Below are 14400 nucleotides of genomic sequence, written 5' to 3'. Positions count from 1 at the left end.
AAATAAAAAACTTGATTCCATATTTCAACCCTGGATGTCGTTTCCTGATTCAGTGAGACATTTTATAATGAAGCTAATACAAACTAAGCCAGCTCAGTATTATTAAAGTAATAAAAGATGTAGAATTCAAAGCGGCACAACAAAATTAAAGTGAAAAAAAAAAAACAGGGCAAAAGGTCAGTCTTAAAAAAATAGAATAATTATACTCATTAGACACACATGACAACCTAGCCGCTCTGTCTCGAGGCTGTAAATAAGGCTGTCACTGTCACTATATCCTCCCATCCAACCACATATCTGTCAGTCCGTATCCTTTATTGTATTGCTGTCAAACATTTACACGTTGTTAATGAGGTTGAGATGGTCCCCTGCAACACGTAGACTGTCTCGTTCTGAATTCAGAAACTCTTTTCAAAGAAGTTGCTAAATATGGTGACGGCAGGAATGGATACCAATTCTAAAGCCCTAAGCTGCACGGCTGTTTGATGTAATTAGCTGCTAACAACAAACGGGGTGCTGCTTTGATGTCATACTGCCAGCTGCTCTCAAGAGACCAAAATCCAAAAAGTACAGCATTCACCTCTATAAAGTTGTCTGTTTTCCAAAGTGGTTGAGCATAAGCTGTGAGGCAGTGAAGGTAGAGCGCGCAGCTGATATGCTTTCTATCCTAACGAGTAAATTCACTGTTCAAGAGATGCATATCTTAGCAGCACGAGAAAAACGCAAAATATGTTAGAGGACCCTAACAGGCAGAAAACATTGAATCATAATAATACACTTCATTACTCCATTCTCAGGACATAAAATATGCAAGGAGGCACTAATTTGTTATCAGGTTAATTATCTGTGTTTCAGAGTTACTGAGGCGTTCACTTTCCCAGATTAATGAATTATGACTCTTATTTACTCTGGCTGGCTTTTTTCTCCAGTGTCAGAGTAAAGCACAGAGCCGCTGGGGTCTGATGGAAGAGGAAAACCCAAACAGGAAATAGTTTAGAAGAGGATGCCAGCTTCGTGACTTACATCTTCCAAATGTATGAAGATTATGTCAGAGATATCACACTGATGGAACTGCAGTGATGCAGTGTCTTAATTTACTTCAAGGCCTCTAGCATTTCACAGTGCTGACCAGCAGCTAATGTTAGCCATACGATGTATCTCATCTTCATTCATGTGTAGAAAAAGTATTTCAAAGAGTTCAATGTGTGTTACAATGTGATGCAGAGTTTAAACGTTGAGATTTTTTCTAATATTATGATAGAATGAGGAAAATAAGCGTCATTTCAGCTAGTTTTCTGATTTAGTCTTTGGGCGAAGGATCTGTTACCAAAACTCTGGTCACTTAAAAACAGATTCTACAAAATCATGTAGAATGCTTACAATGCCAATGTTAAACACGTATAATCAGGCTCAACATCCTAGTGTGTTTGCCAGTGTTTCACCCAGCTACCGTTTCCCTGTGTTTTATAGATAATCTCAACTGTAATTAATTTAACTCATTATTCAAGTCAATTTTTCTGCAAAAACTCTTGCCAACTACTTGTTGAGTAGTAGTTATGGGCTATGGAGAACAGCTGCTAGCATCTGCAGCAATCTGCTAGCAACCAAAGCAACCTAGGGCAAACCAACTATGTGGGGGGCTTTTAGAGCAACACCCTCTTTTCAACCAATTTCACCTAGCAACCAGCCAGCAACCTCCAGCAACCACTTGAGGAATGGTTGGGGAATGCACAGTTTTCCCTACTGGTTATCTTACTGGTTGCCTTAAGATATAATTTCTAATGTGATTAAGAGCACAACTTTTTTTTCTGATAATCCAAATTGTTTGCGTCATAAGTCAATAGTTCTTTGTATTGTCGTACCATTCACTCATATACTTTTCACAATACAGTATATCATTGTGCAGTACACTGAGCTAACTTGGTGGAAGGTGACTGGAATAATAAGACTGGCAAAGACAGTTGTGTTGCTTGTGTCATAGAGAGGACAGAAAAATGGCATAAAATAGGTAAAAGCTGTGCAAAAAGACTTCAGAATTGTCTGTGAACTCATTATGAGTTTAGCCAGTGATCTTTTATCAAACGTTTATAAAAAATAATAATAATCCTTAATTGGGGTCAGAATTTCAAACACAATAGTGATTTCTTCTGCAGTTGTCACATAGCGTCTATGTGAAGTTTCCATCCTACATGATTGCACCACTTCTTGACACAGAAGGAGAAAAAGTACAAGAGCAATTTACTAGTGTTAATCAAATATAATTTCATTGCTTTCTGGAAGAAAATAAATGTTAGCTAATGCATAATTAATGCCATACAGGGCAAGGTGCATCATTACCTGTCACAGTCTTTTCATTTTATAGAGGTTGAAGTGAACTGAGCTTCTGCCTGACATTCACATTTTTACTGGCAATACAGTGAAAGGAAAAGGGGTAATTTGAGAAACTTTTTTATATTTAATAACTGTAATAGCTTTGAGCATGCCAGTGGAAGAATTATTCTGCTGAAGCCAAGAAGCCAAGCAACGATAAAGACTCTTTTGATATTTAAGGGAATATGAATGCATTATTCAAGTGTTTTTACATTTCAAACCTATCATTCTGCTTGTGTGTATGTGGAGTTTACCCAAAATCACAGTGTGTGGAACAAAAATAAAACCCACACTGAATATTTTCTCCAAAAATAATTTTTCTTAGAAAGCATGTATATGCTGCGGGAACAGCGAGTCAAGCCTGCTTACCATTCATGTTGCCCAGGTGGAAATATCCATCGACCAGCGAGGCTCCGTTGTTGAAGTGCTGGGTCATGTGATCCAACCAGTTGGCCTCCACCCCTTTGACCCCTTCGTCACAATTTTGAACTCGCAGAGGCACCTTGACAGTGTAGTACTTCACCTGGCCCTCTCGGACCGGTGGGTGGTTGTACAGCGCCAGCAGATCGACCCCTGTTTAGGCAAGACATAAAACAAAACCAGTCACAGTTTTATTGGTTTTAACTCACAAAGGTTTATGACAATACAGATGTAGCCTTTATGGAAGCCCCAGAATTTACTGTATTATTACTGAATCAATGCTGTACATTGGCTGCAATCCAAAATGTAGTTTGGCACTGTCTGTAGGAGGACTTTCCTTCTCTTCAGCTGCCAGAAGTTATACGAAATATCTGCGTAAATGGCTGCCTGAGAAACAGCTGTAAAGCAAAGGACTGTCTGCTGTATTCAGCTATAAAAGGATGTAGAAATGAAGCATTTCTTCTCAATCTTTAATGACTACTTTGGAAAATTTCTATTTCCTGAGACTTTTCAAAACTAAAAAAAAAAACAGTTAAAATAAATTGGAAGTACATTTATTTCCTATGAGAACAACTATCAAGGAAACTCTGCCAATGCGTGGACAGTCAACAAGCTTCTTGGCCAAGAAAAGCTGGCTCCAGTGTTCATGGTCACCAGCCATCAACGGCAAATAACAATTTGTGTGCTTTCATGTTTTTCAGCAAGTTTATTTTCATTTCCTGGGGAAAAAATGTGAGACTGAAAAGATGAAACTTCTCCACATGAAGCTGTCTATTACTAAATAAACAATACAGTAGAGGGGAGGGTTTGCGTTGGTCTTTAAAAAGATAAAATACAAAAGCTGAGCTCAAAAAATGAGCCAGCACTGATGTGTCACATTGAATCAAAAAGACTTTTCAATAAACATCAGCCTGAATTGTCAACAATTAAAATTTTAAGGCCTTTTTTTGGCGCTACTTTTGTTTCAACAAGCCAAGATTATGACCGTAAGCAACAACAAAACTGGAGTTCACATAAAAGTAAAAGTTAAAGTTACATTCATTTTGTGGTGGTCAAGAAGATTTTAAGAATCTGATACATAACTTGTGTGAAAATAGTATTTTTCAGGAAAATGTGCATGTTTCTTTCTGCATTGTTTTGTGTTAGATTTGTGTTGTCCTGCGACCCGGTGTGTAGAATAAATCTGTATGCAAAACACTGTGGTATAAAATGTAAACATTACCATATCTGGAACAAAGGCTCCACCTGACAGGTGCGAAATAGACGAGAAATGAGAAAGTAATACAAGCAGAGATTTATGATGCCCCAAGCTGGACTCACAAATACGCTGGAAATCTTTTCCAAGGATGCTGCTTCTCCAAAAACAAACGTGAGTTGAATCAAAAGCATTTTAAAGCTACAATTTATCCTCCTCTTCTTTTTAATGTTTTCCAAAAGTGATGTAACTCTGCTGATGCAGAACTTAAAAGGGAGCGTTTCATTGTAACCAAGTTAATTCATAGTATAACCTTGAATAATGCATTAAAAGCGCTGCAGCTAGCTGTTGTTTACATCAAGCAGAAATATGCATAATGCAGTGGGCCTCTGGAGAGAGAAACAGGCTTGGAAATTTGCCCACAGTACGTATGTCACTGCTCCTTGCTCATATCATACTAAATCAAAGTGTAAAGAGCCTTATTTGTTGTGATGTGCGTGAGTGAAATATTTGCTCTGCTTAGCTTTGAAAAAAACACAGAACATGAGATGTGAGCGGGGGTTCGAATCGGGCCGAAAGCATTTCAAATCTAGCCTGGTAACATTTTCCCCTTTCTTTCCAATGCAAATATCACGCTGTCATTCCCCAAGTGAACCAGATGGATGAGCAGAATGTGCGGCAGTGCCACCCACCCAGCCACACACGCACTTGGGGTGGGATGATGGCGGTAGGGGGGAGTCATGGCTCAGTTGCTTTGGTTCTTCTGTCTGTCCATCCGTCCGACAGACACCCAGGAAGAATGAATAATTTATAACCATTTCTTGTCTGGCTCCTCTGACTGATCTGACAGCTGGCCACCAAATTCTCTAAATCTTGTCATTTGTCACTCCTGAGAAAAGTCAAATCAGCAGCAGTGCACTCACACACCCTCCCCTCATGTTACCCGTGCTACAACGAGGACAATATGGCAAAGAAATCTTGGACAACATGTGACCACAAAGTGACTTCCCATTCAGCACACCTCTGATTTGCCAAAACAACACAATTTCTTAGTGTGAATGGTTTTGTGGAGGGCTGCATGGGATTAACTGCTTTACAGTTTATGTGCACGAGCCTGAGATGGTGCATCACTGTAGTTTGACCCATCAATTCTTTCTGTATCTCTGTGAGCTTCAGGCAGGCCATGAAGATTTGAAAAATTGAATGAATGAAACATTCTGTCATATAACTTAGTGATTTAAAATCGCTTTGGGTTACTGCTCTAAATTTTTGTAACCACAGCATAATTAGATAACTAACATTAAAACCATATTCAACACAGATTACTTCATTTCTGTTGATGGCAGTGTTGTAGAAAGTAGTTACATGTGTCATTTATAACAGCTTGACATAATATAAGAGCCAGTCTGTCTGTCTCACAGTATTAGTCATTTTCTGTGTAATAACTGTTTTTTTTTTAAATGCATTATAGTTTATTACTGTCTAAGTATGCTACAATTATGGCTTCAAGGCTACCATAATTCAGGCAGAACGGTAGGGACCTCATTTTCTGAGCCTCTAAGAGTCTTTTTAAGCAGTGCTCTATTCAGTGGAAATACACAAAAACCACACAGAATTAAGAGCCTGGCCTATTTAGCAGGACACAGCAGGGAATAATGTACCAGAATATAACATAAGAACACTGACTTCAGATGTCCATCATGGTGGATGACAGTAGCTCAAACTGGAATCCAGGCTTTCATCTGGGATTCTTGAGTTTTTCAGAAACCATTATGTGGAGACACGTGGCAGTTACACCCATGACAAAGCATTCAAAGCATCATTGTTGCATGAGGCTTTTACTTTTAGTTATAGTTAGTTATATTGCTACAGTGCATCATAAAGATTGTGAATATGGCTGATGCACTAGGCAAATTTTATTTTAAATGCCAGTCAGAAACGTATAATTTCTGACTGGAAAACCAAGGAGTTGGTGGTGGATTTCCAGAGACGCAGACCCACCACACTGACACTGGTGAACATCCAGGGAGTGGACATTGAGATAGTGGACTCAACACAGATGCTCTTTACAGGAAGGGTCAGAGCAGACTCTACCTGCTGAGGCGGCAGAGGTCATTTGGAGTCCAGGGAGCGCTTTTAAAGACCTTCTATGACTCTGTGGTGGCATCTGTCATTCTTTACTGTGTTGTTTGTTGGAGCAGCAGTTTATTGGCAGCTGAGAGGAAGAGGTTGGATAAACTCATCAGGAAGGCCAGCTCTGTTCTGGGATGCACCCTGGACCCAGTGCATGGTGGTGGGAGACAGAAGGACTCTGGCCAAAATAACATCTCTGGTGGACAGAGTCTCCCACCCCATGCATGTAAATGTTGCTGAACTGCAGATCTCCTTCAGTGGCAGACTGCTGCATCCTCGATGCATGAAGGAGCGTTTCCGCAGGTCCTTCCTTCCTGCAGCTGTCAGACTGTACAATCAAAACTGCTCCCAACAAACATAGATGTTTACATCGCACTGTAACTTGGCACTATTTTATCAACCGATTCACACTATAAGCAGGGTTTTCCTCTTATCTGTATTTAATTTTATTTAATTTAATAACGGTACAGTACTCTGTTTTTGGTAACCATTGTCCTTGATGTAAATATGTAAAATTGTGTATGTTTCTGTTCTGTGTCTTGTGTACTGTTTGTTTGTATATGTGTCTTTCTTGCTGCTGTTACACCCAAATTTCCCCTTGTGGGACAATTAAAGGATTATTCTATTCTATTCTATTCTATTCTATTCTATTCTATTCTATAATCATTTACTTGCTTTTGTGGTAGTTACATTGACATACCAGTTACACGACAAGGAAAATAATACACTACACGCACACACACACACACACACACACACACACTCTGTAATCCTCGTGTAAACTGCATGGGAGCAGTTACTTTCTGAAGGAAGAACACAAGGTTAAGCAATCTTTCAAGAAACTAACCAACATCAATCTCTAAAACACATCTCCTGCCAAGTTCCTCCTGAAGCCAGCAGGACCGAGCACTTGTGCTCAGTGGCCTGTAAATGACACACAATAAAAAACAATAGCAGGACTATCATTTGCTTTTTGGATTCAGGCCGAGAACAAGACTTTCAAGCCAGAAAAGTCACCTTATGGGCAAATAAATGCACCTAGTCCATAATTTTTCTTAATGTTTCAGATACATCCTGTGTCACTTTTTTCTGCTGCTGGGCAGTAAAAATGTAATTAATCCCCTAATAAACGATCTCTGAAACACACAGATACAGAGAGCATGACTAAGTCCTTTGAACCTAATCACATGAACGCATTACATCAACAGGCAACAACTAGGCCTTTCAGAATAAAGTTTGTGCAGCTAACTCGACTGTTTTTGTTGCAGCTGACGGGGCCAGCTAAGAAGAAAACAAGCGCATGAATGTGGTTGGGAGTTTGAAAGCATGCTGCTTCAAAGGCTCATCTCATGGCAGCTCTACTGTTCAAATAACGAGGTCGGTGGCAGCGGCACTGGCGTGATCTTAGCAGCGCAGCTTTCCAACTCCGCATGTCATCATTAAATCGGAAAAGCTGGACACTGATCCCATCAGAGCAGAGATAATGCTGATCTCAGTGATGAAAACCGAGCAGCTGAAAGACTCCTTCTGTACGCATTATGAAGATTTCAGACTTGTATGTGTCAGAATTAGAATTTCATGTACACATTTGTAGTTTTATTTAACTTAAGATATCTCAGGCATTTAAACAGCTGACAGCAGATTCCACCGATCAGGGTAAATTTTGGTTAAAAAAATGGCATCCATGTGTTGCTCTCCTATTTTATCTAAAACACAATCACTGTCAGTTTTACAGCATTTATAGGTATTGTCTTTTTTACAACCAGAAAAGTCAGTGGGGGAAGGACATCGAGATTGACTTTGAGCTAAGGTTGTAAAAAGTCATTTTCCTTAAATACTGAAGAACAATAAATACTTAACATTCACCTTTTGTCACCATTGAATTTTAAAGTATGTAAACAAAACAAAACCTTCTTTACCCATCAATGTAAATAAGGCTGCAATTATACTCCAGTGTTGATGTGAATATGGACAGCTACAATTTCTAATCAGTTTGATGTCTGCTTGAAGGACTAATGCACATTTGTTGCCCTGGGAGTTTTGCTTTTATAGATGAGGGAAACTGGAGAGTACACAGATGTTAGCACTGAGCTTTTTGTTCACCCTCTATAACATCTAAATTTATATCACTCAGACCCCAGCAGACCTGCATCTACTTGCAGATTGCGTTAAGTGCTTTCAAATGCACATACATAACCATATCGTACTTTATTGACCAGGATTAATTAGTGCAGGAAAAGATAACTTAAAAAAAATAACTGTTGAATTCAAAAGTTACTTTCAGAAGCCACAGTTGTCATTCAGCTGTTGCCATCATGATACGCTTTCCATTTGCTCTTCCACTAAACCATTTCAGTCTTCAAACTTACAGGCTCAGTTTCTATCCAGAGCTTTGGTCTGAGGGAGGGTGTTCCTCTTTCAATCATAATCCACAGACGTTTGCCATCTTCACTGCCAACACTTGCACAGCGTTCACCCCGAGATCTGAGGATTAGCATGGACAAGCCAGCACAAGCAGAGACTCTTGGGCCTCCTCAGCAGACTGGGCATTAGTAAAGAGCGACAAGGGAGCTTGGCAGGCTCCCCTAACACCCCGGCTGGCTGCTACGCCGGCGCTGCTGGCGTTGCCGCAGAGATTCAGGGCGATGGAGGTGGGGATAGAGAGAGAGCTGTGAAGCTGAGGGAGGTAGAGGACGAGGCAGTGGGGGATTATCTCACTGCAAAATGCACTACATGGAGGCCCAGATGGACCAGTGGGCTGTGGTTTGCTGCGATGCCAAGTGTGTGTTACCGCAAACACATATAGATAAAAATACATGCAGACAAAAGCAAAATCTTCCATATCAATGAGTGCATTTATTATTCAACACCTCTTATTAGGTGCTTTGAACCTAAACATGCGGCATACTGTGCATACTGAAATGCAGTATATGCATTAACACTCCCACTGGGACGTGTGTCTAATGCACAGTTTGCACATTGCGCCGACACATATCACAAATAGGTTCTGTGCAGGGATGAGAGACTGTAGGGGGTGATAGCGGTGGGTGTCTCCATCTGTTAATCTGAAATGCTCAAATAAAGCCGAAACTATAAATGTCTGTGCTGATTTCAACATACAGGAAAGGGGGAGCTCATAGGTGTAGCTGTGCTTTGCTCACTTTCTGGAAAGACATCAGTCAAGTCATGAAATGTGCACCTCCCAGAACTTCAGAACTCTACTTCATCGGTTAAGCATGAGTGTGAATTCGTAAACAAGATGACTCCTTTTTGTGTGACAGATAGAGAGGATTGCATCCCAAGGCAGCACACTGTTGTGTAACATTGAGGCAATCACAAGAAATGACACCTCCGCAGTTGCCAAGTGTTTCAGGAGGGATGTACGACACAATGCTATTCTTCAGTTAAACAGCCAAAAGGTAGATAAAATCAAAACATGAAGCCATACAGACATGTAGACAGATAATAGCCTAAGACTAGAAACTGTGTGACAAAAGAAGCTTCGGTTTAGTCGGTCCCAGTGACAGCAGGATTTAGCCCGTAACTAATGTGGCAGAGCTGGTTATCAATTATAGTTTGATTAAAGGAGACCTAGTATGCTTTCATGTGTTTTCTGTCATTTACATACTGTTACAGTGGTGGATGCTCATATTAAACAAGATCAAAGATGCAATTGAGTCTCAAATGTGTTTGAAAGCAGCAGCTGTCCAGAGGAAGGCTGGCTTAAAGAGAGGGGTAAGGGAACTTAAATGGCTTGTTTCAGAGAGAGGATGAGCCATTTACTCAAGTGACTTTACATTTTGAGTGTCTTCAATTGAGAATAAGAATGTTTTTTAATCACTTGTCTAGTTAAATGCTTAAAACAAAAAACTAGAGAATTTGAATTGAGGACAACAATAATGTAGATTATTTTGAAATGTTAATCATGCACAGCTACTCTAGTAAATTCCCAAGTATATAGGGCCAGAAATTAGATGTGAACAGGAATAAACACGAACCCGCAAAGTACGTGTTTTTAGCCAATTACTGGGAAGTGATAAACGCTTCAATATCATTCATCTAGCATTTGCAATATGAAATGAGTCATAGTGAAGTAGCCCGGGTTACATCAACATAGTAGCAGCTACGGCGTTTCACAGTTTGAAGTTTTGACCTTTAATTATCTTAATTATCATTCCCTCATTAGGCTTTTCTGTGTAATTTGTAGGGATAGCTGTGCGGTGGGTCTCGTGTCATTTGGACTTAAGAGTCTTGTCAAGTGTGAAAGCTTTGTGAAGTTTTGAAATTTTGACCTTTAATTATTGTTCCCCCAGTGGACCAATTAGTCCTATTTAGTTAAAGGGGTCTATTCACACAACAAAACTGTTTATTTATTCAACTGACTAAAATGATGTGCAGCTGTGCTGAAGCTTTTTGTTTTATATGCCAGGACTTTGTGAGTATTACATTTTTAAAAATGCCTATCACCTCCTTTTAGAAAAGATAGTTGTATCCTCATTACTCAAGAAAACTCTTGAAACTTTATGTGTGATTTTTGGATATAAAGTTGTTATTACAGATATATTTTGTTTAAAATAGGGCTACTGATTTGCCGGTAACATTTTTGTGAGCCAGTCGCCTCTGTAGTCTGTTAACCTGTTAGCAGTCGGACGTACCGCCCACGGTACATTGGATGGTTTAGGGGACTAATTGTAAATTTGTAGGACTGCTAAGGGGTTAATCTGAGTTGTGTCAGTGCTGTCGGGCTTGAAGATAACATGTTGACCTCCTGATGGAGGAGAACCTTTAGAACTGCTTCTAATCAATAGGTCTTTTGTGTTCTCCTTGATGATTGAGTGCAGTGATGCTACTTCCATAAAGTGGTACTCATGTGTCCCTGCTTTCCCAAAGTGTTCTCATCATGTAGTGATATATATCGCCAGTTTGTCAGAACCAATTCACTACTTGAAAAAAACAGACATCTTTGCATCTCTGTGGAAAAATAAAAAAAAGGTTTCAGGTCGTATCATCACATTTCTGCACTCTTTCCCCAGATTCATTTATTTTTCACAGCTCTGAAGTCCTCATTTACATGATTTTTCCTTAACACATCTTTTCCCTCTTAGCTTCAGCGCATGACGGTAACCATGGAGAACACTTACCGTCACCTCTCCGCAGCCGGTATCTTGGCCTCTCCTTTGTGTCCGTGCTGCTGTCTTTGTTATTATTATGAGATGCTGAATCCTCCTCTGTCAGTGCCTCACTTTGTTCTGACACAGGAGATGCTGCAGGTGAGACCTCCTCCACCCCTGGCCCTGATTCATTCCCAGTGTTCTCACTTTGATTCTTCTTCCCACTTGGTTCTTCTTCCCCAGCCTTGCCAGAGGCTTCGTCATTCCCTTCCTTCTCCACCACGTCAGGTCCAGCTTGAGGTTCTGCATGATTGGTGGGGCTTGAGGGGTTTGAGGGGCTACAGCTTCCCAGGGAGTCAAGCACAGAGCAGGGGCTGGAGTGCAGAGACAGAGAGGGGGTGTCGGGTTCTCTGATCCTGGTACACGGGGCTCCGTATGGTTCCTGGACAAATCCTACAAACATCACCCCTTGGTCAGCGGCATCCTGTATCTGCTGTTGGGAGCAAGGACAATGAAGAAAAAATATTAAAAGCCAGAATGATGACAACAAATGGTTTACAGTGCCTTATTTTTGGTTAAATTCAAGTAAAAACAATCAGTGATTTGACAGAAAATAAATCAGATGCTGATTTATATCAGTATTATTAAGGCAACAATATGTAATCATAATAAAACATTATCTTTTTGAGGTTCTGGAACCCTGGTGGTACCAAATCTGAAGTTATCTCTGTATTTGTGATCACAGGACATAATTTTTGGTTACATCTCATCACAGAAACTGTTTATCTACTATTGGTGATGTAGAGTAGCTGCCAAAATGAGATCTTATAATCATCAGCTTAAGACAACTCTTCTGAGGAAGATCGGATTTTATCAGACTTTTATTTTTAGTCATGACTCGAAATGAAACCTTGAAAAATGACCATTGCTGCCAGAGGCTAAGTCAGCAGGCTAATTATTCTAATGTTTAACATGCAAGATGAAGATGTCCACTCGTAATTTTATTGACATTTTGGAAGCTACAACATGAGTCAGCTGATCAATTAAGTTATCTGCAGACTAATTAGTGGCAAAAATAGTTGTTTTAGCCCTTGAAATGTCTTGAACAGTATCCAGTGATCAGGATCCAGATTAAGAACAAGGAGACCCCCAAACAAATCTTTCCCAAGAGAGCTGAAACTAAACTTCAGGAGTTGGTTTGAAATCAGATAACTTGAATTGATAGTTTTTTTCTTTCCACGGCTTCATGGAGTTGTTTGCATCTGTTAAATTTTAGTTTTCCCTTCACTTCTCTTCATTCCTTTCCGGCAGCTTCTCCAATCACAGTTTTGATTAGATTGGAACAGCCACAACCCTGTACTCAGACCTGGGCCACATCCCAGATTCAGCGCTCTATTGTTTTCTCTGTCTTGTTGTTGTCTGGCCTTTTATGTCAATATTGGGGTTCTGCTACAGAGCGAGATTGAAACGTTAACTGTCAGGGAATGTTAATGATGCCATTCTCCATTTCTGCCCCGGTCCACCAACCAACCCCCTCTCCAAGCCAAGGCGGCACCCGTCTCTATCTCGAGTAACATTGAGGGAAGAAAATAAAAATCAAATTGCAGGTTATTCACTATGAAATTAAATTGGAAAACAGTCACATTGTTTCCAGCCATATTGTTTAATATCAGCTGAATGCTCTCTGTGTGCTTCCACATCATATTCCCCATACCAATATGTTGAAATGGAATTGCTGAGATAAAAGGGAGCAACTGGTGTATCTCATTTAATGGTAATGCAGGCAGTCAAAGAGAGAAATGAATGGCTCTGACTGTATAATGTTGGTGCAGTTGATAGAACAGTAGATTCAAACAGCAGGCTGTAATGATTGAATTTATTTTTGGTGCCATTATTATTGTTATCATCATCATTTCATTAAACCCCTTGCTTGACAATGTAGAACCATTCAGATTAGATTTCTTTCTCAAGAGACATCTTGACAATAGACCACCAGCATCGGGACTTTTGTTAAGACTGCAGATAACCACAAAGATAAATGACAAAATGAGAGTCACAAACAGTGCGTTCACACAACAACAGCAGAGCCAAAGCAATGCATGCACAAATAATGTCAAAAAGAGTGAAAAAAGAGTCGTTTCCATTCACTAGAAAATCCAAACTGCAAACATTTGCTTGCATTGCATCCTTATATCAATTATTTGTCTTTTTCCCTCCTTTGTGTTGTAGTCCAGCTGCTCTTTATTTCTGCTCCTCATATGCATATACAATCTTTGTCTTTTTCTAACAACACAAGTGCTTTGAACACAAATGTTAATCTGTACAAAGCCATGCTGCCACCACTTTTAAGGTGTATACAGTGTTGCTGGGGTTAGCACCAAATCACAACAGCAGCCCCCTCAGGGCTCATTTATATTGTGAGGTAAAGACCCTACAGTAAGACAACATACCACAAATACTGATTTGATCTCGGGGATTTTTTTTTTAGCTTTTGGCTCCTGTTTGGTTTCACTATTGTTCCAAGTGTACCGCGAGTCCTTGGTTCCTTGCTCTATTGTGATTGTTCATCATTAGTTTCAGTTTTTGTGTTTCCTTGTGTCATCGCTTTTGTTTGTCTTACATTTTATTTCCTCCTGATTGTTTTGATTGTCTGCACCTGAGTCTTATTTCGCTCACCTGTCTCTTGTCTATTAAGTCCTCTGTGTATCGACTTGCCCCTATATTACTGTGCTTTCATGTTTCTCTGTGTGCTCTATGATCTCTTGTGGGTTTGGGGTATTTTGTTAGTTTATCATTCTGTTTACAGTTTGAATAAATGCTTCATTTTTGTTTGAATGCCTTCAGTGTCCTGTGCTGCACATTCTGACACAATAAAAGAAAAACCCTGACAATGTAAACAGACGCAAAGTCAGAAGATCACAGGTTACATCTCATCATTTGAAATACTTAAACAAACAAACAAACAAACAAACAAACAAACAAAAAAACAAACAAAAAAACAAACAAACAAAAAAACAGTCAACCTCACATTATTACTAGAGAATTACTCAGTTCATTAGGGGGTAGGTCTAACACTGTTTCACTAGAGCCAAACAAATGATACACCAGCCAACCAACCGGAATACTGAATTACCATTATTTTCCTAACGTGGGAAACACATTGTTAACCTG

General features: G+C 39.8%; 1 protein-coding gene across 1 annotated transcript in view; it reads right to left on the bottom strand.

The window, feature by feature from the left end:
• The window catches only part of rftn1b (raftlin, lipid raft linker 1b), a 121447-nt gene that overhangs the window by 35722 nt on the left and 71325 nt on the right, over nucleotides 1-14400 (bottom strand). The window contains exons 5-6 of the mRNA XM_005744026.1: nucleotides 11260-11722; nucleotides 2740-2943 (exon numbers count right to left, since the gene is read on the bottom strand). Of these exons, the coding sequence (XP_005744083.1) occupies nucleotides 2740-2943; nucleotides 11260-11722 (667 nt within the window). The remainder of the gene's footprint in view (nucleotides 1-2739; nucleotides 2944-11259; nucleotides 11723-14400) is intronic.

Source organism: Pundamilia nyererei, unplaced genomic scaffold (assembly GCF_000239375.1).
Source record: "Pundamilia nyererei isolate P.nyererei 1_Seehausen unplaced genomic scaffold, PunNye1.0 scaffold00138, whole genome shotgun sequence".
Taxonomy (NCBI): Eukaryota; Metazoa; Chordata; class Actinopteri; order Cichliformes; family Cichlidae; genus Pundamilia; species Pundamilia nyererei.
This window is presented reverse-complemented; position numbering and strand designations above follow the sequence as displayed.